Source organism: Microcaecilia unicolor, chromosome 9, assembly GCF_901765095.1.
Source record: "Microcaecilia unicolor chromosome 9, aMicUni1.1, whole genome shotgun sequence".
Lineage (NCBI taxonomy): Eukaryota > Metazoa > Chordata > Amphibia > Gymnophiona > Siphonopidae > Microcaecilia > Microcaecilia unicolor.
In genome coordinates, this window is record NC_044039.1 from 108,617,650 (window position 1) to 108,645,092 (window position 27,443).

At 41.6% G+C, this 27,443-nt stretch overlaps 1 protein-coding gene across 2 annotated transcripts in view; it reads left to right on the forward strand.

Annotated features, from left to right (window-relative positions):
* RALGAPA1 (Ral GTPase activating protein catalytic alpha subunit 1) overlaps nucleotides 1–27,443 on the forward strand; it is an 882,008-nt gene that overhangs the window by 234,667 nt on the left and 619,898 nt on the right. The window contains exons 17-18 of one of the 2 annotated variants that reach the window (XM_030214290.1): nucleotides 20,696–22,240; nucleotides 25,592–25,716. In XM_030214290.1, coding sequence (XP_030070150.1) covers nucleotides 20,696–22,240; nucleotides 25,592–25,716 — 1,670 coding nt within the window. The remainder of the gene's footprint in view (nucleotides 1–20,695; nucleotides 22,241–25,591; nucleotides 25,717–27,443) is intronic. The other variant, XM_030214291.1, reaches the window with a different exon arrangement.

A 27,443-nucleotide genomic window follows, 5' to 3' on the forward strand; every position in this document is an offset into this window, starting at 1 on the left:
CTGCTGTTCTTGGAGAACATCTACTATAGGAGAGTAATTTTCATTTTTTTTTTTTTTTTTTTTTAACATTTGTATCCCGCGCTTTCCCAGTCATGGCAGGCTCAATACAGCTTACATATTGTATACAGGTACTTATTTGTACCTGGGGCAATGGAGGGTTAAGTGACTTGCCCAGAGTCACAAGGAGCTGCCTGTACCTGAAGTGGGAATTGAACTCAGTTCCTCAGTTCCCCAGGACCAAAGTCCACCACCCTAACCACTAGGCCACTCCTCCTAACATGCGATAAGTACAAAATTTTACTACACGCTGGTAAACAGGCCTCTTACTTAAATATGAGCGAGGTTGGCTGCATTTAATTGCTCTCCCATGCATATAATACAGTTTTCTTATTGTAAGAATTTACTGCATCATATTTGGCAAGAAGGGTTTATGCATTTGCTACATTCCTATGTAGTACTTTATTTTAACACTACCTATTCATTTATAAAGGACCTACAGATTTTTGATGCATTGGTTTTATAGTTAGTGGAGATCAAGAAAAGAACTGACCAAATTACTCCTAGGTCAATGTAGTAGCATTATATTTGAAAAACAAATTTGGGGCCATTAAATATTAAAACTTCTATTCAACTACTTTGTTTTTACAGTTGTGCAGAGTGGATTTCACCCAAATCGATAAATATCCACTGATTCCACCTCAATACCCTCTCCATCCTTAATGTTTTTGTAATAAATAATTTTTAAACCACCTATTTGACTATATTTAATTTCTAAGAAGCTTCCAAGATTTTTTTAGTTGCTAAAACATCACCATGATATCCTAATCATCTAAAAACCATTTATTATTTAAAATACTCGTTGAACAGCCAGGTTTTTATCTGTTTGCTAAACCTAAGATAATGCTTACATTTTCAAACCCTCTTTCAATTTGTTCCACAGTTTTGAGACTGCCCCTGAGAAACAACTAACACATACCTTAACTAACTGAAACTTTCTAACTGGCAGTAACCACAGATTTCTTAAAACATTAGAGCAAATGTTTCTCAGTGCTACATAAATTGACAGCTTCTTCTTAAATGTTCTAGTCCTATAGCCTGTATGACCTTGAAGGCCAAAAAAAAAAAAGGAACTTTAAACTTAATTCTTAATTGTAGGGTTAACCAAAGCAGGCCTGGTGTAGTGGCATTACTCTTTCCCATCTCTTGCCAGAAGTTATCATCTTAGTAGCCAAATTTTATTTGTTGCAGTTTATTTTATTGAGCACTTTGGAAGTCTCAGATAGGTCACAGTAATTTAGGTGACCTAATGTCAGCTAGACCACAGTACAGAAATCTTGTGAATGCAAGTAGGATCTCAGTTTGTGTATTATCTTCAAGTCATTGCTGCTGCTTCTATATGTGAATCTGAGGTAAATTAGATGGTAGAACCCCCAGTGTTTTTTCTCTCTGACACTAGGATGTCATCTGCTAATGAAATAGTTATCCTGTCCTCTGGTTTACCCTCATAATCTCTGTTTATTGTTATTCAACGTTGTCCAATTTTTCCATAACTAGTTAATAGAATGCATGCATTGTCTCAGTATCTTCCATGCATTTATTAAATGGCACACAAAAAGTACACATCTGCATATAAAAATTTGTTGAACCCAAAAGAGCAAATCAATTGAGATAGGCCTAGCATATAAATTAAAATTAGAGAAAGTGGGGGTCCCTCGGGATGCTCTGTCTTGCAACAATATTACTTTGGAATATGTAACTCCATCATCCCATACCTTAAAGGTGGTTATCTATCAAAAATGAACTGAACCAATATAGTGCCTAACCTCCAAGCTCCATTTTTAAAATCAATTCAGTAGAATTTTATTAAGCGAATTAAACTCTGCTGCTTAGATCAGGAGTCCAGACTGAAATATTTAGAATGTACAACTGGTATCTTTAGGAGCTTAAAAAATAAAAAAAAACATTGGTATTAGTGAACCAGTACCATGAAAACTGTTCTTGCTGCTGTTAACCAAATAAATTAACAAAAATATAGCTTTAAAATCAGATTTTAGAATTAGAGTATACAAGAAACTTAAGGGTGGTTCTCATTTGCAGCATGGTAGTTTCTTGTTGGGTCTGTCTTCATCTAGGAGGGAACTTCAGATTCGTACCATATGCTGCACTTCTTTGATCCGTTCCCTTTCCCTCCCTTTCTCCTCCATTCTCCTTGAAAGATAGATACATGTAAGAAAATTCTTTTTTTTCCATTTAAATGTGTAAGTTTTGTAAAATAGTGTTATACATTCATGGAAGAATGCATCTGTCTAATCAATTTTTCAATTATCAGTGTTGAAGAACAGCTTTGAATGAAACCCTCTTGAGTGTGTCATCAGTGTGGTTCTTGCTGTTGTCACAAGGCTCTGCATTTGCAGAATTACCATTTTTCAAATGTTTAGCATTGCCATGCACGTGGCTAACTAAAAATGTTCTGTGTCATTGATAACAGCTGCAAGACTTTGCAATAAGAAATGTATGGAAAGAAAGCTGTATACTTTGAAAGTAAAGAGGAACTATTGCATATGACTTGAATGAAACAGATGATATAACTGTTGTAGAAAATAGCTCTAAATACCAAAGTATTTGTTCTGTTGTTCCTTTCTTACAGCGCTGCCAGTGTCTTCTGTGTAGAAATGTTTCTTGATTTTGTTTTTCCTTTCTTTTGTTTTCTGTTTTCTCTGTTGCTGCTTTTTTTTGTGACACACAGCTCTCATTACAGTCACTCTTCTTTTCCTCCCTTTCCCACTTCTTTCTCTTTCCTTTTCTTAAAGCCATGAGAAGCCGATCCATTGGTGAATGTGCCCTGCCATCGGCCTATATACGCAGTGCTAAAAGTGCTCCTGTTCTGATCCATTCTTCCAAACCCTTCCTGCCCGATATTGTTCTCACTCCCCTTTCTGATGAGCTTTCAGGTAGTGCCACCTCTGCTAATTTCTGCACCCCTTTATTACTTTTCAAACCCTTTTGCTTTCAAATTCTACTAATCTATATTCCTGTAAAGTTAAAAGAAATAAATTTGGCAAAATGGGGGGGGGGGGGGGGGGGGTGGAGGGGAAAATACTAACATGTTTTCATTCTGTGGTCCTAAAAGTGCCTGAAGTTAGTGCTGTGCCAATTTACATTGTAATCATACTTGTGAAAAATTTTGGGGCTGTCTGATCTTTTCGTTTAACTGGTAGTATAGCTTGTTGTAGGTTTCCTGGACTGCCATTGCAGCTGATGATATTTGTTCTTTAAATGAGTGTTACTCTTGAGTCCATACTAAAACAAAGTTCACTTGATAATTCTATTCAGAAAGGATTAATAGTTTATGGTCAGTGTTCCCTATACGGCTAATGAAAATGGCTCACATAAAAATGTTGAAAAAACCTACATCAAGAAAAAGAAAAGTAAAAAAAAAAAAAAAAAAGCTTGTATCCAAACATTGTTACTGTTTGTATTTTATTCCCTTTCTGGTTAGGGTCTGGCTTGTTTTTCTATACCTGAGCTGCTAGTTGTGCCACCCCTCATTACCATTTGTTATATGTTGAAAATTAACCTGAATTATCATAGGCTTTTCATTCATGGCTACCAGTATTTTTCTGTAATTAGACCTTCCCTTTTGTAATGTAGCCATTGTAATGAGTAATAGTAGAAGTCCACAGGTAATGGTTCCTTTGCAATATGGTATATGTACATGTGCCTTTGTCAAAAAGGATTCCAGAACTATTCCCAATAGTTTACAAATGATCTCTCAAAAATTTACATCTGGTCTGAGGGGATTCTGCTCAGGTTGTACCAAAACTATGCGCTGGGATTACCTATGTGATTATCCTGTAAAAGTAGACATTGTAGTGCTGTGTACCTGCTTCAGTATATATCTCCATACAGTTGTATAATAGCTATTTTTCCACATCTAAAAACATGCTTTACACCTGAAAAATATTTTATAAAATTGCTCCTTTATTGTCTTTCCCCTTTTGTGTTATAAATCTGCTTGTTAATTTTTATTTGAAGGCTTCCTGTGTTCATATATGATCATTTTAAATTTGCCTAACAAAGCAAAGTTGTTAATGTAGTACCTTACAGTTTTAATATAGTAATTTGAATACACAATTATCTTAAGTACTTTGCAGTAACAATGTGACATACATACACAGAATGATAGAGAGATTAAGTAAATGAAATTTCACAAAAACTAAATATATTTGACCAATTTCACGGTCTGGTAAGGTTTTTCAAGAGGGATCAGAGCCATGCCAAGTGACGTATATTTCTTCACGTGTGATGAATCACCTTTTTTTACCATATAAGTCAAGGCAATATACAATAATCTATAAAAGAGCCTAATCATGGTTATTGATCTAAATTGTCACCAGGAGCTACTCGAGATTCAAAGGAGCAAAGTAAGAGGGTAAAAAAAGACGCTTTGCTTATCATTAGAAAGTGAAAGTAGTGAAGATACCATTTCAGCCTGAGTCTCTAAGCCTCGCAACTGTGTGCCTACTAGATAACACTGAGTTCTGTATTCAGATGGCCATACCTCACTAAGGACATAAAGACTTGAAGTGGTTCAGAGAAAAGTAGCAGAACTGGTATGGAGTTTGTGCCACAATACATAAAAAGATGACCTGAATATGTATACCCTAAAGGAAAGGAGAGATAAGGGTGATAAAATATAGACATTTAAATATTTGAAAAGCATTATTATACAAATAAAGCTTTTCCAGAGATGCAGAAGTGGTAGAACTAGAGGACATGAATTGAGGTCAACTTGGGAGTAATGTCAGGAAGTATTTTTTCACAGAGAGGGTGGGAGATACCTGAAGTGCCCTCACATTGGAGGTGGCAGAGATGGAAACAGTAAGGGAATTTAAAAAATGCATGGGATAAACAAAGGATTCCTATAGGGAAAGAGAATGTAATCAAAACGCTTAATGATGCTTAGACAGCAACTCCAGTAAATGGGAAATAAGGCCCCAGACCTCTTATGGTCTTTGTCCTGATTATGACTAGACAGATCTGGGTGGGCTGGAGTGGGGCTTCAATGGCAACTCCAGTAGTTTGGGAATAAGACCAGTGCTGGGCTTACTTCTACAGTCTGTGCCCCGAAAATAACAAGGTCAGATAAAGATCAAGTATGCATATGTCATATCACATCATAACCATGTGCTATGAGTTTATCTTGTTGGGCAGACTAAATGGACTGACTGCACAGGTCTTTATCTGTCATCACCTGCAATGTTACTTTATAGATAAAACATACTATGGCTGAACTTTAGGTAATTAAGATGGCACCTTTAGCACTGTGAATTCTTGCATTGACTTGTTTTTTTTCTTCATGCTTGTTACCCTATCTATCCAAAACCACCTCATGCTCTGTGCTAATCAGAACCAGTAGTGAGAACTAGTGTAATCACAAACCATGGCTTACTGAGCTGATCTACAAATCCAGAGTTGGGTTTTAAGTTCTTTTTTCTGTTAAAGCACAGGAAGTGCCAAATTTAGGGGGTATGCGGTGTGATTTCAAGCTCTTATAAGCTTGTATTTAATGTTCTACTTTTACAGAACATTAATGTTGTACATTATAGCATGACAATATTATATTATAATAAGCAATATAGTCCATATGTCACTATATTCAAATTCTGACTTTAAGAGTTTTTAAAGACTCTTAGGGCTCCTTTTACCAAGCAGCGGTTAAAGGGACCCTGCGGTGGCATCGGCGCACAGGTTTGCTGCGTGCTGCAGCCCCCTTTTACCACCACCAATAAAAGTTGAGGTTTTGGTTTGTTTTTTTTTTTAAAGAAAGAAAATGGCTGTGTGGTAAGTTACACTTGCTATGCAGCCATTTCCTGGGGGAGCCTTTACTGCTTCCTATTTGGGAGGAGGTAAGGGTTCCCGTGGTAGCCCAGTGGTAACCAAGCAGTGATTACCCCTGGGCATGGCCCTGCCACTCAAAGAAAAACATTTTTTGACATGCAGGAAATGGCACATGGTGGGGGTAGCCAAATTGCCGCACAGCAAGCCCGCAGAAGGCTTGCCACGCTTTCATAAAAGGGCCCCTTAGTGTGAGGCAAGTTAGAGAGGCAGGGGAGTACTCAAGGAGTTTTCATCAGGTTTTAGTTATTTAACTTATGAACTGCTTCATCAAAAAACACCCAAGGTGGGTCATATACCATATAAAATTTTGAAGTTAATGTATCATTTTATTTATAAATATAGAAAAGGAAAAACCACAAAAGTGTAGAAACTGGATCCGCTATGGGAGGAAAAGTAAAAAAAAAAAACCAAAAAGTAGCGTGATAAGCATGAAAACCAAATCAAGCCTTTATAAAGACTAGTGATAGAGGAGTATGCTGAGCATTGAGCAGAAATAATCAATGAAACTGAAGGAAAAAACAAACACAAACTGTGCCAAACAGTAGAGCGCTGTCCATGTAGTTTCAGTGAATTCGGCTTATACAATATACAGACTCCTGAGGCAGGCGTTCGCCGAAACATGGCTCCATGTCGAGTCTTTTTTATTAATAAAGAATCACTTTTTACCACTCGCCTCCCTGGTGTTTTTGGAAGTGTTGTATTGTTCATGCTACTTTTTGTTTTTTATTTATAAATATAGGTTAGATTAATACCTCTAGCAGCATCACAACAAACGGGCCATAAAAAATAAGAATTTAGATGCTGTACAACTAGTAAACAATTAAAAACATGATCATTAAATATGGTTTTGAAAAAGGCATCACAAAAGCACATCATACAAACCAAATGTTGCTACTTAAACCCTCTTCCCAGCTGTAAGAAGAGAACCATTTTGTATCAGTTGCATGTAATATGTTTATATTAGTTTAAATGTCTTGAAGTGTCAGTATTTTGTTTTTACTCAGTTTTATTCAACTTTCCTCCTCTCAAGGTGGGAACAGTAGTTTGAAAAGCAGATTTCTTGATGTGCTTAGCTTAATATTATGAGGCATGTCACTACTGGCATTGAAGTTAAAATGATTTGCTTCATGCTAATTGCATTGTGCATTAGCATGTTAGGAAATAACAAATATTGGAAATATTTTTAGTTTGTATACTTATATAGCTGTGGCCTGCCCTAGTGCCCATTACAATACAACTTAAAGACCATTACAAAAAAAATTTCAGTATATCCTCAGATTCGCTACCGTTACATGAAAGAATGATTTAATTGTAGTAATATTTGTATTTTATTGCCAGAATAAACATATCACAACATTTTAAATTTAATACAGTTGTTCTCAACCTTTACAAAACTGAACCTTCACATGGGATACCAAGTCCTAATGCCCACTACAAACTGTTTTGCAAAACAAAACCAAAAACATTAGATAAATAGGGTGGTTGGCATAATATTACCTACTAAAAAATACAGAATGTAAAAAATGTTCTGCCTTTCCTTCTCTTTTGTTTGCTTCTCCTTTGGCGACAATGAAGAAGGTGACTCTCCTTCTTGTTTTGGTGGGGAAAGGATAGAGAGATAGGTAGGCTTCTTCAACTTCAACTCTTCTCCCTTTTAAGTGTGGAAGAGATAAAGGAGGAAAAAGAGGGCATTTTTTTCTGGTCTTCTCTCTGCTGGTCAGGTTAATTATAGGCTCTTTCAGCAGTGGTGACTCATCCAGCCCTCCTCTGGGATCACATACTCTCAGGCTGAGAATCACTGCTTTAATATTTTCATAGAAACACAATGGCGGATAACAGCCAAATGGCCCATCCAGTCTGCCCATCCACAGCAACCACTATCTCCTCCTTTCCTTAACAGATCCCAAATGCCTGTCCTGCACGTTCTTAAATTCAGACACAGGCCTTGTCTCTAACCGTGAGGTGATTCCATGTGTCCACCACCCTTTCCATGAAAAAGTATTTCCTTAGATTACTCCTGAGCCTATAACCTCTTAATTTCATCCTATGCCCTCTCATTCCATTTGAAAGAGGCTCACCTCCTGTACATTAATGCCACAGAGGTATTTACACATCTCTATCGTATCCCCTCTCTCTTGCCTTTCTTCCAAAGTATACATATGGACATATCCTTCTTAAATCAGATTTTTAAACTGGGTCATTTTTTTTTTTAAAGAAAATGTCTTGTAAGTCAGTATTAGAAAGTTAATGTTACCCAATGCAGTTTTGTTTATCTGCAATGCAATGTAAAAGTCTTCACACTCACATACATTTTTCACATTCTGTATTCCTAACAATATAATTCAAAATGCATTAAAGTAAAAGTTTATTTCACGATTCTATACAACATACTATACACTTTCAATGTGATAGAATAATAATAAAATATTCAAAAATAATTAAGAATATGAAGCCAAAAAGTCTTGTATATGTCTTCATATGCTTTATCATTGCAAACCCCAATAGGTAAGTTTCCAAAATATAGCTGTAACAAGACCCACTATAAATTACAGCCTACCTATGTCAAATCACAGAATTTGGATGAAGTTCAAGCTCTTTATGTGTGAAGTGAAATTGAAATAAAGGTCTAAACAGACCAAATGGAGCTGCTGAAAGAACACAGAGATAGTTACTCATGGTACAAATTGGGAGAAGACTATAAAAAAAAATTAAATGTATTTTTAATATCCTTTGCCACATTGTCAAGTCTGGTACTGTAAAGAGGAAAAAGATCGGCATCACCAGGTCAATGACTTATCAGGCCATCCCTCTAAAGGCAGTATGCATGGGAAGGTCATTGTGAGGCCTAGGATTACTTGAACAGAGGTCTCTCTGACTGGGTACTCAACAATTTTGGTATTACTCCATAAATTTGGCTGGTATTGGAGAGCAGCAGAGTGGAAATCACTGCTGAAGAAAAGTCATATGGAGGAGTGGAAGAATAGCCTAATGGTTAGAGCAGTAGCCTTAAACTAGGCAAGCCCAGATCAAAATCCACTGCAGCTCCTTGTGATCTTAAGTCACTTAACCCTCAGTTGCCTCAGATGCAATAGGTAGATTGTCAGCTCCCTATGAAAAGGAAATACCTACTGTACCTGAATATAACACATATTGAGCTGCTACTGAAAAGAGTGTGCAAAATAGAAAATCCTATCCTGTCCCTTCCGTTTACATATGATGTGCTGCATATCATTCACAAAGAGACACTTAGGGGACAATGCGCACACATGGGAGAAAGTTTTGTAGTCTGAGACCAAAGTACAATGTCTGTTGGTACCAAGCGATAATGCAAGGTCTAAACAGAGCACATCACCATCCTTACAGTAAAGCATGATAGAGGCAGGATTATATTGTAAGGATGCTTTGCAGCAGTGTGTGCAAGAAATACCATGAAGATGTAGTGAAAAATAAATGATGCAGGATCTCTTCCAGTCTGCCATAGACCTGGTACTGGGGGAAGTTTCATCTTTCAGGACAGTGATGCTAAACAAAGCAAGAGTAACAATGGAGTGAGCAAGATAAAGATAATGTGTGAGTAGCTCAGTCAAAGCTCAGACCTGAATACAATAGAAAATCTGTGCAAAACTTGAAGATTACAGTCTTCAGATGATCCCCAGCCAGCTTAAAAGAGCTTGAGGTATTCCGCCAAGAAAAATGGGCAAAAACTGCACCATTCCATTGTACAAAGTTGGTAGATGCTTATTCTACATGACTCATGGCTGTTTTGCTGCAAAAGGGGCTTCCACCAAGTAATGAATCAAGGAGTGAAAGACTTACACAAACAAAACTTTTTAGATTCTTATTGAAAATTACTTTTGGAATATTTCTGTAATTGTGTTGAAAGTGTAGAGTATATTGTGTAGATCTGTCAAACAAACCTGCTTGATGGATTAAGATTTTCTCAGAGGACAAGCAGGCTGAAGATTATCACGTATGGGTTGTCGTCCGCGACGGCCCAGGAGACCGGAACTCTTCAAAAACAAGAAACTTTGAGAACGCTGCGTTGTGTGGGACAAAGCGCACCGCGCATGCGCGAGCAGCTTTCAGCCCGCGACGTGAGTGTGCAACGTTAGTTCTCTTTTTTCCGCGATTGAGGAAAGTAGTGTTTTTGCTAGTGTTCCTTTACTCGGCTCAGGAGAACCTTGTTCGGTGTTTTTATCGCTGATTCTCTTTTCATTTTCTTTTTATCTTGTATCCGATTGTCAAATATAACAACAACAAAAAAAATAACTTTTTCCCCTTATTTCTTAGTTTTTTCTTCCCACTTTAAAGTTTCCTTGTTTTTTCCACGCAGCCGTCCTTCAGACTGATCGGTCGGTCTGTTTTTTCCCTTTTTGTGCACTTTTTTCTTGGCGCCATCGAGCCTTTTGACTTTGCAACCGCTGTTTTTCCCTCCATGTCATCGAGGACACCCAGCAGCTTCAAACATACATGGTGCAACCAGACCATTTCAGGTACTGACCCCCACGCTTGGTGTCTCCAGTGTCTTGGGCCTGACCATCTGCCTGCTGCGTGTAAGCTCTGCAAATTGATGAAAAAATGGGTCCAAGTAGCTTGAGAGGCTCAGCATGAGAGGCTTTTTTCAGATCGGTCCGGTCCTTCGACGTTGGCATCGACATCAGTACCAAGGTCGGCGGCATCGACGTCGAGGGAAGCATCGACATCGGGAGTTCAGGTAACGGCTGCCGAAAGACGCAATCGAGCTTGGAACAGCGAGGCATCGAGTGGGTCTCCACCCAGCTCGAGGCCCACTGCTATGCAGGCCCCCCCGGGATCGACCTTCGTCGGACCTGGCCCCGAGGAGGCGTGAGGATTCAGCGTCCTCATCGGTACCGAGGAGTCTCGATGACGGGTGTTGAGCGAAGGCTAAGAAGCACCATCATCGATCTCCTTCCGTGCACGGTACCGAGAGCTCCGGGGAGCCGAGGGAGTCGGCACCCGAGAAGCGTCGGCGCCGGGAAGATCGCTCACCCTCCATTCAGGAGGTGCTGATGCGTCTGTCGTCTGGCAGCCTGGTACTGGCTCTCGAACCTCCACAGATTCTGCAACCGACTCCTGCACCGGCCCCACCGCCTTTTCCGATGGCAGCTCTCAAGCGCATCTGGGCCCTTCTCCAGAGCTCATGGAAGGGTTGCTTCGTCAGTCAGCCTCAGTGTCGGGGGTGCTTGCGCCTCCCGTACTGACTGCTGAGACGGCATCTGGGCCATCACCTGTGAGGAGATCCCCACCCTCGGTGTCGCTTGCCACCCGGGTCGACTCCTCCTCGACGTCAGTGGAGGAAGCTTCACCGGAGTCCAGACAGGGGTCGACTTCTCGGCATCCCCCACGAGGTCGTCGATCCTCAAAGTCGAGGCAGGCTCGGTTTCGGGCTGCTGTTAGGGAGCATCTGTCTGATACCGAAGAGGAGCGCTCATGGGGAGAAGAGGAAGACCCCAGGTATTTTTCGGAGGAAGAGTCCTGTGGGCTTCCTTCTGATCCTACTCCACCGATTGAAGGGAAGTGGGACTTGATATACCGCCTTTCTGAGGTTTTTGCAACTACTTTCAAAGCGGTTTACATATATTCAGGTACTTATTTTGTACCAGCGGCAATGGAGGATTAAGTGACTTGCCCAGGGTCACAAGGAGCTGCAGTGGGAATTGAACTCAGTTTTCCAGGATCAAGGTCCACTGCACTAACCACTAGGCTACTCCTCCACTCAAGCCAGTAAGGATGTCTCCACCTGAGAGTCTTACTTTCTCGTCCTTTGTACGGGAAATGTCTAAGGACATTCCATTCCCTATGGAGGTTGTGGATGAGCCCAGGGCTGAGATGCTCGAGGTCCTGGATTATCCTTCTCCACCTGCAGAGGTTGCAACGGCCCCCCTGCACAGTACACTCAGGGAAGTGCTGATGTGGAATTGGTCTTGCCCTCTCTCTAACCCAGTGGTCCCCAAGAAGTCCGAGTCCCAGTACAGAGTCCATGGAGAGCCTGTAATGGTGAAGGCCCAACTTCCTCACGATTCCATGGTGGAGGACTCTGCTCTTAGAAGAACCAAGAGTACTAGAGACTATGCCTCGGCGCCCCCAGGCAGAGAGTCTAGGACCTTGGATTCTTTTGGGAGGAAGACGTATCAGGCCGCAATGCTCGCCGCCAAGATCCAAACATACCATCTTTACACAAGCATTCACTTACGGAACTCGGTGAGGCAACTGTCCAGTTTAGTTGAAGCACTTCCTGCGGAGCTTGCTGAACCCTTTCACCAGGTGGTCAGGCAGCAGAAGGCGTGTCGCAAATTCCTGGCCAGGGGGTCTTAAGACACTTTTGATGTAGCATCCCGAGTAGCTGCTTAAGGTATAGTGATGCGCAGACTCTCATGGCTGCGTGTCTCTGACCTGGATCAAAAGACCCAGCAGCTATTGGCGGATGTTCCTTGCCGGGGGGATAATCTCTTTGGAGAGAAAGTAGAGGATATGGTTGATCAGATGAAAAAGCATCATGATGCCATGGATTCTGTCTCCCGCTGAACGTCTTCTTCTACTGCCTCCTCATCCAGGAGGTTTTTTGGAGGGAGGAGGAGTGCTCCCTATTCCTATAATAGGCGTAGGTACACTCCTGCCTCTCGGCAGCCGGTTCAGGCTCAGCCCCTAGGGCTCCCCAGCAAAAGCAAGGGACGGGCTTTTGACTGGCTCCAGTGCAGCATAGCCGTAGTAAAAGTGTCCGTACCAGGAACTTGTCTGTCGGGGAGAGGTTGATATTTTTTCACCAAAGGTGGCCTCTTATAACCTCCGACAGGTGGGTTCTTCAAATAGTCCGGTTAGGATACACACTCAATCTGGCATCCAAGCCTCCAAATTGCCCACCGGGAGCTCAATCCTTCTGCTCCCAGCACAAGCAGGTACTTGCAGAGGACCTCTCTGCCCTTCTAAAGGCCAATGCGGTCGAACCCGTTCAACCAGGGGAAGAAGGGCTTGGATTCTATTCCAAGTACTTCCTTCTGCAAAAGAAAACAGGGGGGATGTGTCCCATTCTAGACTTAAGAGCCCTGAACAAATTCCTAGTCCGAGAAAAGTTCAGGATGGTTTCCCGGGGCACCCTTCTTCCCATGATTCAGGAAAATGATTGGCTATGCTCTGTGGACTTAAAGGATGCCTATACTCACATCTCGGTGCTCCCAACTCAAAGGAAGTATCTTTGATTTCGGCTGGGAACTCAGCATTTTCAGTACTGTGTACTGCCCTTTGGCCTAGCATCTGCGCCCAGGGTCTTCACAAAGTGATTGGCAGTTGTCGCAGCATCGCTACGCAGACTGGGAGTGCATGTGTTCCCTTATCTCGACGATTGGCTGGTGAAGAACACTTCGGAAGCAGGGGCTCTATGGTCCATGCAGATGACTATTCAACTGCTGGAGCTACTGGGGTTTGTAATCAGTTATCCCAAGTCCCATCTTGTTCCAGTGCAGAAATTGGAGTTCATTGGAGCTCTGTTGGATATGCAGACGTCTCGAGCTTATCTTCCCAAGGCAAGGGAGACAATCTTCTGGCCCTAGTGTCCTTGGCTCGGGCATCTCAACAGATCACAGCTCGGCAGATATTGAGACTTTTAGGGCACATGGCCTCCACAGTTCATGTGACTCCCATGGCACGCCTACATATGAGATCAGCTCAATGGACCCTAGCTTCCCAGTGGTGCCAGGCCACAGGGGATCTAGAGGATGTATTCCAACTGTCCATCGAGTTTTGCAGTCCCTTCAGTGCTGCACCATTCAATCCAATCTGACCTTGGGACGTCCATTCCAAATTCTTCAGCCACAAAAAGTGCTGACGATGGATGCATCCCTCCTAGGGTGGGGAGCTCATGTAGATGGTCTTCACACTCAGGGAGCTTGGTCCTTTCAGGAAAAGGATTTTCAGATCAACTTCCTGGAATTACGAGTGATCTGGAACGCTCTCAAGCTTTCAGAGATCGGCTGTCCAATCAAATTATTCAAATTCAGACAGACAATCAGGTTGCTATGTATTACACCAACAAGCAGGGGGGCACTGGATCTCGCCATCTGTTTCAGGAGGCCATCCGCATGTGGCTTTGGGCTCACCATCACGGTATGTTTCTTCAGGCCACATACCTGGCAGGCGTAAACAACAGTCTGGCAGACAGGTTGAGCAGGATCATGCAACCTCACGAGTGGTCTCTGAACATGGACGATGTACGCAAGGTCTTCCAAGAGTAGGGCACCCCCTCGATGGATCTTTTTGCCACTCAGCTCGATCACAAATTCCTCTCAGTTCTGTTCCAGACTTCAGGCCCAAGACAGACTAGCATCAGATGCTTTTCTCCTACATTGGGGGACAGGCCTTCTGTATGCGTATCCTCCCATACCTCTCATAGGGAAAACTCTCCTGAAACTCAGACAAGACCACGGAACCATGATTCTGATTGCACCTTTTTGGCCCCATCAGATCTGGTTTCCTCTTCTTCTGGAGTTGTCCTCCGAAGAACCGTGGAAATAGGAGTGTTTTCCGACCCTCATCACTCAGAACGAAGGGTCGCTTCTACATCCCAACCTCCAGTCTCTGGCTCTCACGGCATGGATGTTGAGAACTTAGAAGTTGCCTCTTTAGGTCTTTCAGAGGGTGTCTCCCGAGTCTTGCTTGCTTCCAGGAAAGATTCCACAAAAAAGTGTTATTCTTTCAAATGGAGGAGGTTTGCCGTCTGGTGTGACAGCAAGGCCCTGGGTCCTTTTTCTTGTCCTACACGGACCCTGCTTGAATACCTTCTACACTTATCAGAGTCTGGTCTTAAGACCAACTCCATAAGAGTTCACCTTAGTGCAATTAGTGCTTACCATCAACGTGTAGAAGGTCAGCCTATCTCTGGACAGCCTTTAGTTGTTTGAGATCCCATGACACTGGTGGAGCTTTGACAGGGGACTCTGACAAAAAAAAAACCTTTCATGAAGCAATGTTGTTCTCACCCAGCTGATGAAAGCTCCTTTTGAGCCACTGAATTCCTGCCATCTGAAGTACTTGAACTGGAAGGTCATTTTCTTGGTGGCTGTTACTTCAGCTCGTAGAGTCAGTGAGCTCCAAGTCTTGGTAGTCCATGCACCTTATATTAAATTTCACCATAACAGAGTAGTCCTCCGCACTCACCCTAAGTTCTTGCTGAAGGTGGTGTCGGAGTTCCATCTGAACCAGTCAGTTGTCTTGCCAACATTTTTTCTCCGTCCACATACTCGCCCTGGTGAAGACAAGTTGCACACCTTGGACTGTAAGACAGCATTGGCCTTGTACGTGGAGAGGACAAAGCCCTATCGACAGTCCACCCAGTTTGTTTCTTTTAATCCCAACAGGATGGGAGTTGCCATCGGAAAATGCACCTCCAATTGGCTAGCAGATTGCATTTTCTTCATTTATTCCCAAGCTGGGCTATCTTTAGAGGGCCATGTCACGGCTCATAATGTTAGAGCCATGGCTGCGTCAGTGGCTCACTTAAAGTCAGCCTCTATTGAAGAGATTTGCAAGGCTGTGACGTGGTCATCAGTCCACACATTCACATCTCACTACTGCCTTTAGCAGGATACCCGACGCGACAGTCGGTTTGGGCAGTTGGTGCTGCAGAATCCAACTCCACCCTCCTTAGGCCCATTTATGTTCTGTTCCAGGCTGCACTCTCACTTAGTTGTGTTTCTTTTCAGGTCAATCTCAGTTACGTCCTCGCCGTTGCGAGGCCCATTTGACCAGTGTTCATTGTTTTGAGTGAGTCTGGGTGCTAGGGATACCCCATACGTAATAATCTTCAGCCTGCTTGTCCTCGGAGAAAATGAAGATACATACCTGTAGCAGGTATTCTCCGGGACAGCAGGCTGAACAACCCTCCCTCCTCCCCTTTGGAGTTGTTCTCTCTCTCTCTTTTTTGCTCATTATTAACTAACGTCGCACGCTCACGTCGAGGGTGGGAAGCTGCTTGCGCATGCGCGGTGCAGCGTTCTCGACATTTCTTGTTTTTGAAGAGTTCCGGTCTCCTGGGCCGTCATGGACGACGACCAATACGTGATAATGTTCAGCCTGCTGTCCTCGGAGATTACCTGCTACAGGTATGTATCTTCATTGTATTGTTAGCTGAATGTGAAAAATGTACAAGGATATGTTGTCATAGAGGGTAATTATCAATGGAAATGGATTTGAAAAAAACAGTGCTGTCTTGTGAACATAGGCTGTTTTTGAGCAGTGCAAGGTGTGATGTCAGCGGAGGTGACTTCCTGAGCTCTCTCTTTTTCACATTGCTTAGTTAGAATTACTGCTTCATCAGCTTGGTCTTTTTAAAACACTGACTTGAAGCCTATCCTTAGTAATCTTTTAACCAGTCCCTGAAATCCAAGAGCACTCTAGTTCATGATTTGATCCTAGAACACATGTTGGAGGTGCTTTGGCTCACACAGGTGTGGCTTAAAAAAAGCAGAATCTATTCTGGTGCAGTTAGCATGCCCTTGATTTGGGGGAAGATTTCTTTCACGTAAGTCAGGCTTCTCTTGTGTTGGATAATGAACAGGAGTGGGAGAGGTGCAACTTTACAGCAGTTGGGGAGTAGAGAACTGCCTGTAGGCCCAGAAATTATGGGAAGATAGATGGGACTGGTAAGACTTAAAATTGTGACTTTGCAATCTGTGAGGGCAATTTTGTATATCATACGTCTGATGAATGCAGAATGGGCACCACTTATGTGCTCACTTACCCAATACGCTATTCTGTAAGTTCGTATGTAATTTGCATAGTGTGCAACTGGAAAAGGGTTATATATGTGGAAGAAACATGGGTGGAATGTGTAAGTGACATGTATGCAATTGAAAAAGGGTTATATACGTGGGAGGAGCATAGGTAGGTTGTGGAAGTGTTACCCATCAATATGCACATCTTACAGAATACTATCATGCACTCATTGAATGACGGATTTAGGCCCCCTTTTATGGCTGCCATTGACTTTTTATAAGGAGGTGTGCCTTCTTTTTTGTGTGCCATTGTGGATTTGTGCTAGTGTTCTATATGTGTATCAGGGTGCCAAATTGGAGGCACCAGTTTACAGAATTGCCACCTGTATGACTTGCCATTGAAGAATCAGAGCTATCTCTCTAAATATTTTAATATGGGTGGTGGTGTGCTGTTCTAGGCTAGATGAGGTGACAATGATTGATTCAACAGCCAGCTAAATCATTCCCAAGTAAAAACTGTACCAGTAGACTCTCAATTCTTAATCTCACTTTTCTTCAGTGTAGCAATCATCTCTCTATATAAAACGCACCTCCAAAGTTCTAATGAAGCCTCAAGCCGGAAACTTGAAGTGGCCTAGATATCCGGTTTGCTCATGAGTGTCTGCCCCGCCCTTGTATCAAATGTGATGACGTTGAGGGCGGAGCACTGACACTCAACGAATTAAGGAGGCCCATTGGTTAATCTGTTTCCACAATGCAGCCGTCATTCACATACACTCAAAAACCAAACAAAATCGTCGCTGCACCCTGTCCCCCCGCCCACAGTCCCCCTCACCCACCCTCCCGCAGCCTCTCGCTCACCGTTTCGCCGCACCCCCTTTCCTCTCTGACTCTGGCCATGCAGTAGGACGATTACTACACACAAGTGGAAGTGACCCAATCAACTACAATGTAAACAAGGAAGCCCATTGGTTAATACACTCAAAACCAAGCACACCTAGGATCTGCTGATCCACATTGTCGTTTTTTTTCTCTTCTTCCATCTGAAACACGTCTAAAGCTGTTTCTACTGGATAAACCGCGCCTTAACAGGTAAAAGACAAAAGGTTTTTGTTTTTGAGAGACAGCAGGGTCGCTAGATATGGGTGTCTGCAGGGGGGGCAGGGCGAGACCAGGGTCGCTGGCATAGGTGGCTGCAATGGGGCAGGGGGACAGGAGCCTCCACGCTACACACGTGCCTGCAAGGGGGCAGGGGGATAGGAGGGTTGCAGGACATGGGTGGCTACAAGGGGGCAGGAGGGGAGGACGTTCGCACGACATGGGGGGCAGGGGGAGATCAGGGTGGCTGGAGGGGGGGTAGGGGGACAGCAGGGTCGCTGGCCATGGGTGGCCACAGGGGGGGCCGGGGGAGAGGAGGGTCGCTGGACAGCAAAACCTTGCTAGCGCCAGTTTCATTTCTCACAGAAACAGGCCTTTTTTACTAGTAGAAAATAAAGAAAATCAACTTACAGTTCAGTTTCTTGAACTGAATTGTTGCCTTCTGCACAGATTCCATATCTAGCCACCTCAGAGGCATGGAGATGGCCAGAACCTGAGCCCAGCTGAGAGGTAAAGCTGTAATACTCAAAGGGGAAAATTACCTGGGAATATTTGAGAAATGCCTTGGGAAAAAGTGAATCATTTTGATGGAATCACAGTAGATTCAGGAGGGATCAGCCCCTAGAAGAACTGCTGATCACAGGGCATGCTAGGAAGACTGGGACTCTCTCATGCAGCCCCCGTGGCAGAGAGGGAGGGCTGGCCCTAGCTCAGAACTAAGAGCCTATAGGGAAAGCTCACAAGCAGTCAATCACAGGGCACTGCAAACCATTGGGGGGCGGTGGAAGCACCAGCACCCAGTGCTATTTATTACACAGACAATGCAATTTCTTACAAATTATACTCATACTAAATATAGCTTACAATGCATCCTGCATCCATGAATATGGGGGCAAAACTGGTGTTCTTCAAAGATATACCAGATAAATGCATTGCTTAATGTAATATTTTCTCGCATCTACAGTGAGACGACAAACAACTTGAAATTGTTGTAAAAATTAATAGAGGGTTGCTTATATTTGGCTCTAAAATCTAAAGTTGAGAACTTTGGAGAATTCTCATAGTTAATATAATCTGAGAAAGTGGAGGAGTAGCCTAGTGGTTAGTGCAGCGGACTTTGATCCTGAAGAACTGGGTTCGATTCCTATTGCAGCTCTTTGTGACTCTGGGCAAGTCATTTAACCCTCCATTGCCCCAGGTACAAATAAATACCTGTATGTACATACGTAAACCACTTTGAATGTAGTTGCAAAAACCACAGAAAGGTGGTATATCAAGTTCTATTCCCTTTCCTTTTCCTATGAATGCAGTAAATACCTCTGAAAAAATGTTTATGGACTACTTAGTTTTGAAATGTTCTAAAGAAGCAATTTGCCCAATCATGAAAGCTTAGTTTATCGCAGAGGAAGATTTTGGAGGCTGTGGCAGAGATGCAATAAGTATATTGGCTAATGCTAAGCAACCATGCTTGTTCTCAATAGTTGCAAAGTTCCATAGAGGCTGAAAATGTTTCCCTAGTACTATAGGTGTCCTATGTTTCAGAATTGAATAGAGACTTTGTAGAAGACTTTTTTTTTCCTTTATAGAGGGATGTTATTTTTGAGTTTGAGGTTATTGTGTTTCCCAGGGTCCATAAACACAGGAGAAACATAAGTAGTTTTTCACTTTGAGAACTTTTGCCGTCTCAGTGCAAGCCCAGTTTTTGTCTAGATTTCCCTACAAATGTTTGAGAAAGTATAAAGGGTCTAGATCAGTGTTTTTCAAACTTTTGTCTAGTGTGACCCTATTGTAACACTTAAATTCACATGACCTCAGGTGATAATGACCATATACTAGCAGGCCACTCAACTTTTCTCATTTATTTCTTCCTCCCCCACCACTTATCCAAAGGATGATGGCACAGGTAGCAGCAGTACTGGTGGTAGAAATCAGCACAAGGCCCCGTGTGTCTGTGTGCTCATTAATACTACTACTCTGTTCAGGTTCCCAGCTTATCAGGAATACTACACAGGAGGAAGTGACAGAGCCTATGAATGTTCACTGACTCTTAGGGCTCATGTAGATTGTTATTACTGGGTATAGCTCACAGTGGAGGTTCAGAGGGAAGGGGAATAGCACTGTGTGACCCCCATTTGAGTCCCAACCCACAGTTTGGGAACCACTGCCTGTATACATTTTGGTAGAGCCAGAGCACTTAAAATCTTCTCTTCAAAATATTAAATACTATATTTGTTAGTGCTTTGTCCCACCTCTGCTAGTATGCAACACCCATTGCTCTGTAATTCTCATTTTCATGCCCTCCCTCAGTATAATGGGGTAATAGATTTTGCACTTATTTTACCATCTGTAGTTAGGGAGTGAGGACAGTGTTGGAACGTTGCACATACTTTCCAGTTTTCAGAAGGATTTAACCAAATTAACAAGTGCAGATGTGCATGGGTACTTTTCCTGGGAGAATATTCAAATTGAGGGTTCATGTGTGTGTTTACTTTGAAAACTCCACAGTTTTCACGGAGTGAAAAGTACATGCATACTTTTCACTAATTCTGGCAGTTGTAAAATTACCTTAATTTGTTTCAAAGTTTTGAACCCGAAAGTAGCTTTTTATAGTTTGAATTCCTTTGTTTCCACAATGTAGTTGCTTGATACATTGGCACAGCCCTAGCTTGAACTGCATTTCCTAATGTTTCATGGCCTCCATGTCCATTTTCATGCATGTTAACATTTAAACAAGTGTGCTCTAATGATCTGTCTCACTAGTGTTACGTTCTTAACTGGTTAATATGTACAGTGCTCATGGTGCATAGCATTCTGTAGAATAGTTGTCATTCTACAAAAGTCAGTGGTTTTGTATGTTGCCATTTCTATGCATATGTCTTAGGTGTATTACTAAATAAGAATCACAACAGGCTCAATGTATTGTCGAAGACCATTTATGTACGAATGTGTTTGTTTTCAACCTTATGCAGATATTGATGATGCTCAGATCTTCCCTCACCCAATTCGAGTAAGGCATTTTTCACAGACTGAGGACACCCCAAGTGAAGTCTTTGGGGCAAAGAACCAGGAGTCTTCCCTACTACCACGAAGCAGCAGCACATCTGATATTCTGGAGCCATTCGCAATCGAGCGAGCCCAAGGTGCAGTGCCCGTCATAGACTGTTCATCCCATCACGCTCCAAGCTTGCAGAATTCTACCGAGGCCTCACCTATCTGTAGATCCACTGAGTGCCCTGTCACTGATACTAATAGCAGTGAGCCCTCCATGGAGGTTAGGGATAGTATTTATGATCACCTCTGTAACCCAGTAGACTTTGTAGATATTGCAGATCCAGCCTTTGAGCAATATCAGTACGCTGACTCTGAAGGAGATGAGGATCTTCTTTCGTCTTTGAAAGAATATCTGAAAGAAAGAGAAGGAAAGCACATTAACACTGAGGAACACAGTCATGTGGCATTTCCTCATGAATTGGACCTACCTGGTAACAGGAAAGATCTATTGCATTTTGTAGATCTGGCTGACAAACTGGTTAATAGGCCTCAAACTACAGTAAAGGCTGGTAATATAGAGCTATCTTTGGCGGAGAAACAGAGTGGCCATTTGAATAGTAAAGAGCCTAGTCAGACAGACAGTCAAATGAAAACTTTTGTTAGCGAAGGTCAGGTAAATACCATGGAAGGCAGTGAGCTAATACTGACTGAGGATGAATCTAGTAACCTTGAAAGCAAAGCAAGAAAGAGAATGCTTTACAAGCAAGTGGCTTTTGAGGGTAGTTTAGATACAGACACAAAGCTGGTTGCAAAGCAGAAGCGTCGCCAGTATATTGAACGAATAACAAGTGCACATATCATGCATGCTAATAAAGTTCCACTGAAGGCTCTGACTGGCAACGAGCTTTCCCGTGTCACTGGCACAAGTAAACTCTCACCTACTAAACGAAACCTCAGTGACTCTGTTACTTATAAGGCAAAGATGATGAAAATAGCTGCCAAGAAACGAAATAGTGTTCAAGTAAGTTTCAGACCATCCACAGAGTCTGTTTTGTTTTATAACCCTTTTGAGAACAAAGAGGCAGCATGGAAAGCCAGACTCCGTAGGCTCAGTGGTTTTAGTACTGCTAGCAGCAGCAGTGGTAGCAGCAGTAGCACCAGTACCAGTTTTTCTGCTACAATGGAACTGATGAAGTCTGGGGCATGTGGGCCCCTGGATGAGGTCAGTGTAGAATCGGAGGTCACTAGTGAGCAGGTTAAGGATCTCTCTGGAGATCTGAGGTTCCAGAAAGAAGCTGCTGCAGCCAACCAGTCAAGCACTCATAGCACAGCACTACGGTCTTCCAGTCAGGAGGCAGGCCTGCAGCAGAGCTCCCTGGGTGGCGTTTATAAAACTGTTGTCCATGCTCTTTCAAAGCCGAAGGCCAGTGTTTCCTCACAGAGGCAGAACAGAGTGCCAGCAGAGGCTCCGCTGAGGGACCTGTACGGTCATGTATTGGGCTATTTTGGAAGGAAAGCTGCAGGTGAGCACAAATATTGTGCAGAGCACAAAAGGAGAAGGGCATCACCTGTTTGGCTTTAATGCAATTGAAATGAGCTGTTGGCAATCAGAAAGCTTTGGGATGATTAACTGCTTCCCCCTGCCCCCTTGGTTTATGGTTCTGCATGCAGCTTCAGCCAGCTAATGTCTTCCCAGTACCCTATTTGTAAAGTGTTTACCTAGCTCACAGTACTAATATCCTTACCTCTTAGATGTTTAGTTCAACCTCTTGCTGCTGAACTATAATGAATTTTGAGAAGTAGATAATGAATGGTTCTGCCTTTAAGCGATGGGAACATTTGTGAGCGGTGTCTTTCATTGTCTGATAGTCCATAGAAAACTGTTTTTTTTTTTGTTTTTGTCTTTTTTTGTAAATCAAGAATTGACTTGCATATGGTAGCATTTCAGAGCTGATCCCAGGTCACCTCTAAATTTTCTTTCTAATCAGTCATTTTATAGAAACATGAGGTATGATGACCTTTAAGTAAGGTATTGCCTATATCCCACCATGTGTAATAATAGTGTTACTGTGCATTTCAAAATGCTATATAGAATGGATGGTACTATGAATCTCCGTATAAGCAATCTTTATTTCTGTTGCTAAACAGGATCCCAGAACAGAATGAATTTTATGATTCAGAATTCTACAGTTGTAGTTTCTCCCTTCAGTCACAGTTACAATGAGGCTGGTAAAACAAGTGCTAGAATAGGAAATAGAATACATAGCATGCACTAGTGAAACCACTGCAAAAATATCATAAACTGAAATAGACCTAATAATAATTTAAAATGTTACAATGTCCATCATTTTTACAATACAGTTCTTTAGAAATATACATAGAGCTGTCTCTAGGAAACTTCACTTTGCAACACATTTTTAGTATCCTATAATACAGGCTTCCAGTAAAATGCAGAGGAGGAAATTATGAATGGTTTTAAATAAAATATTAATTTAGTTCTGGGTAAGAGGGCTTCTTATCCATTAGTAATAATAAAACTTTGTTTAGAGCTTTGTATGGGCTTTCAAGCTGAGAAGTACAGCTCACTAATTCTTTAAGAAGGAAACCTTATCCAGATTCTGTGACACATGAGGCACTGTATGTTCATGTGATAATAAAGGATGCATGGGCCAGTGTTACCGGGAGGGGGAGAGGTAGAATTTGTTCTTTATTTCGTTTGCTTTCTTCTTACTTCTTCTTCCTCACACACTTTTGTATTCTTTCCCTGCCCCTCAAAACAAAAGGGATTTTCAGTACCAGAAAGATAAATGATACAGCAATACAAACTTTGTAGGGAAATGGAACTTTTAGCCATTCCAATGAACATAAATTCACCTTGAGCACCAAGTAAAATATGTTTGCTATCAACTGTTACTCTAATAGGTTTGCTAAGTTATAGAGATGCCCAGAACTAAAAGTGTAGACGATAGTGGTTTTATCTCTCACGTTAACCTTTAAATATTGTCTACTTCAACTAATCCCTCTGCCACTTTCATTATCCTTAAAAGTACACCATTCTATAGAAGACATTCCCAGTTGAATTGAATTTCTTATTAAAAGTGAAATTAAAATTGTATTCTGTTCTTTGAGAAACTCCAATACATGCTTCGTTTTCCAAAATAGGAATAGTACTATTACTTATGAGTTTCTACCTGCTGTGAACATTGTTGTATATAAAGTTTTCATGATCATCCCTTTTGACTTAATCTGCAACCTCTGAGTTGTCCACAAAGAATAAGAAGAATGTAACTAGTGCCTGCAGCCTCAATCTCTGTTTGAAAAAAAGCCCTTTCAGCAGTAAGGTGGACTATGATTATTTTTCTTTCATTTTATCTTTTACTTGCATGACTAACAGAATGCTTTGTCTTGCATCCTGCATTTCAATATTGCTACTATTGGAAGGCAGACGCTGTAAATTCAGTGTAATAATGTGGGTGGTAACATTGTTTTTGAATCACTTGTGAGAGACCTGTTTTCTGGAGACACTGCCCTTGAATCCTATCCAGATATAAAATATTTTTAATGATTTAAGAATGAAATGTTGATTTTAAGACCATTATTAGACAGTTTAAATTGAATTTTAAGTAATTTAATAGTATCCTTTCTGCAAAACACCTTTCATATCTTTAAAGCTGCCATGCAACAAATTTGTTTGTGTGAACACCCATTAAATTTGTCAGTACAAGAAATGTATATCTAATACGTTTGTAGAGTTATATTTCTCTTAAATGACTGCATTTGTTTTCCCTTGTTTTGTTACAGACATTGAGTAAATATAGACTGAATTATGTTTGGCATGAAGCAGTTATGATATTGGAGAGGGATAGAGAATAGAGGCCCAAATTTGTTTTGAATGTGGAAAAAGTTCTAAATTGCAGTGTGTTTTTAAAACATATGCATGTAACAGAGGCCCTACATATATGCATCTGGAATGTTACTATATACTTTTTAAAATTTCTGATTGCATAGCAGGGGTCTTTTTATGATGGTTGTTTTAATCACTAGAATTTGGCTGCTTAATCTATTATGAGCAGACGGATTAGAATTTAGAATTTGAGTGCAGTTAAACTACAGTTAGGATAAATGCTTTATGAAAATGCTCACAGTTTTTGTTGGATAAATCAGGTGCAACAGGCTGCTGTTAGTTTTATGCAGATATTTAAAAAATGATGTAAATCTTTTATAGCAAATGCATAGTTTCTTAAATATAAGTGGGAAGGAGTAACTTCCTTGCAGGCTTCTATTAGAGGAAAAAAAGGGTAGTGGTATTTTTGTTGCATTGCAGCTTTAAAAACAAAACAAAACATTTTTTTCAATGACCTTCAAACATTTCACCCCAAAATAAAATGAATGATAGTCTTAAAATTAGGGACACTGTGTTTTGACATTGTTTCTGTCAGGACGCAAGATTTTATTTGTAGGTTGTCAATGAAACACAGACCCTAAGAAGTAAAATTGATTTTCTGCAATGAAAGTTAAAATGTTCTAACATTTAAAATATGCTAGTATTTGATATTTGGATTCATATCCTGTAGCTGTATTTTCAAAGCCAACATTAACTGGTCTTGGTGTTGATTTGTAAGACTTTTGCTGTTGAACATTATCCTGAAGAATGACTAACACGTGCTTTCATTAATAATTTTCCCAAATTCACTAATTCCCACAGGCACATTATTTTGATAGAGGGAATTGGGGTGGGGCAGGGTGATTTTATTTTTGTCAATGCATGCCTGGCCAGTAATTTTTGCATTGCCTATCATGCTTGTTTTGTATTTGATATACTTTTGTGTTTTTAGATGGTCTGTGATTATATGTAGCCCTTACTTTGATTTTAGCTAGTAAAGAAGACATGAACCAAAAACTGCACACACTAAACAGTGAAATTGGCAGTAGCAGTTCCAACGTTCCTGACCTCATGGATGAGTTTATTGCAGAGAGACTCCGCACTGGTAATGCATCGGTAAGCCTGATCCCAACATCATTGTTATCTAGTCAGCAAAATAGTCTGCGTAGTGCCTTACATTGAACCAAATTAAAACTTCTGTTCCATACGTTTTCAGACCTCTGCAGAGGATTGCTCAGGAGTGCAACCTCCTTAACATCCCTTTCATGAAGACCAGATGTTTGACGGTTTTAAATGTATATAACATTCATAGTGTGGGCTGCATGGTATATGCATGGGACACCCAGAAAATCCATTTACAAACACAATGAATATAAAATACACTGTAAATACAAATATAACCTTTACAATAGGAAGGACATTCTCTGTCCCAGAGGCTTAACTAGGTATTATATGTGGGTCCAATAAAAATAATCTTACGTGATATCTGGCACCAATACATATGTCAGTTCCAGGAGGTGGGTCTTGCGATCCCGTTCATGGGTCTTGGGTGCTGGGCAACTAGTGAGCAATGCTGGAATGTTTGCTGTAGAAAAGCAGGCTGTCCATGGTGGGTAGAAGGAAGAGTTCAGCAGCCAGAAGTGGAGGGTCATTTCTGTACTAATCAGCGCAGCTACGTTACTGTGCACTAACTGATTAGTGCAGGATTAGCACATGAGCCCTTACCGCCTACAAAATGGATGTCAGCAAGTGCTCACACTCTAATATTTTTTAATGGCCATGCACTAATGGGAGCATTAGCACATGACCATTGATAGAAAAATAGAAAATTGGCCATTTTCCAGCTGCACTACTTTAATAATGGAAGTGATTGCATTAGTACAGCTACAGTCCTTTTGATGTATAATATCTGCTAATTTAAGAATAAAAATTCACCAATGCAGAGGGCCAAGGAATAGAATGGACACTTGGGGCTCCTTTTACTAAGCTGCCGTAAAAAGTGGCCGGCAGTGTAGGCGCATGTATTAGACGCGTGCTGGGCCAGTTTTTACCGCGTCTGTTTTTTTTTTTTTTTAATGTGATGGGGAAAAGGGCATGCAATAAAACTGAAACCAGCGTACGTTTAAAACCAGCCTGAGCCCTTAACGCCACCCATTGATCTAGTGGTAGGGGCTCACGCGCTACACATGCGGTGACCGGTTGGCATACGCCAACTGCCAGTTACCACCGGAAATGGCGCGTGTAAGAGGAAACAATTCATCTAGGTATTATGGGCATGCTCCAATTCCTGAAATAACCGCCAGGGGGGTGCGCTGACCTGGCAGTAGTCTCATTTGGGTGCACTCCACGCACGTAGAGCCTACTGCGGCTTAGTAAAAGGGCCCCTTAGTGAGACTACTCCTGCTCTCAACTGTACAAAAACATCAAATATGGCACCTCTGCTTTTCATATTTTCTCCCTGAGAGAAGTGATATGAAAAACTAAGATGCTGGGTAACAGAAATCCCAAGACAGATCCCAGATTCACCATTGTTTCCGGAATAAAATAGTCTAAGCAAGATCCTTCAATGCTGGAATAAATGAGAGCTGCAATAGCAGGCCCAGCAACACCAGCTAACACTCCTAGAAGAATTGCAGGCCATGAAGGATTTGGTCATGGTGCACTATGAAAAAATATCTGCGATTAGGACTGCAGTGTCAGAATTTATGGCAACAGAATTTCCAAGCAAGTCTTGAGAGAGTAGAATCCTAAGTGAATTAAACTAGATATAATTGCTTTCCGATATTTAGTACAAACATTGGAGACTTGATCTTGTAGAAAAAGAAAATAGAGGATCAATCCCA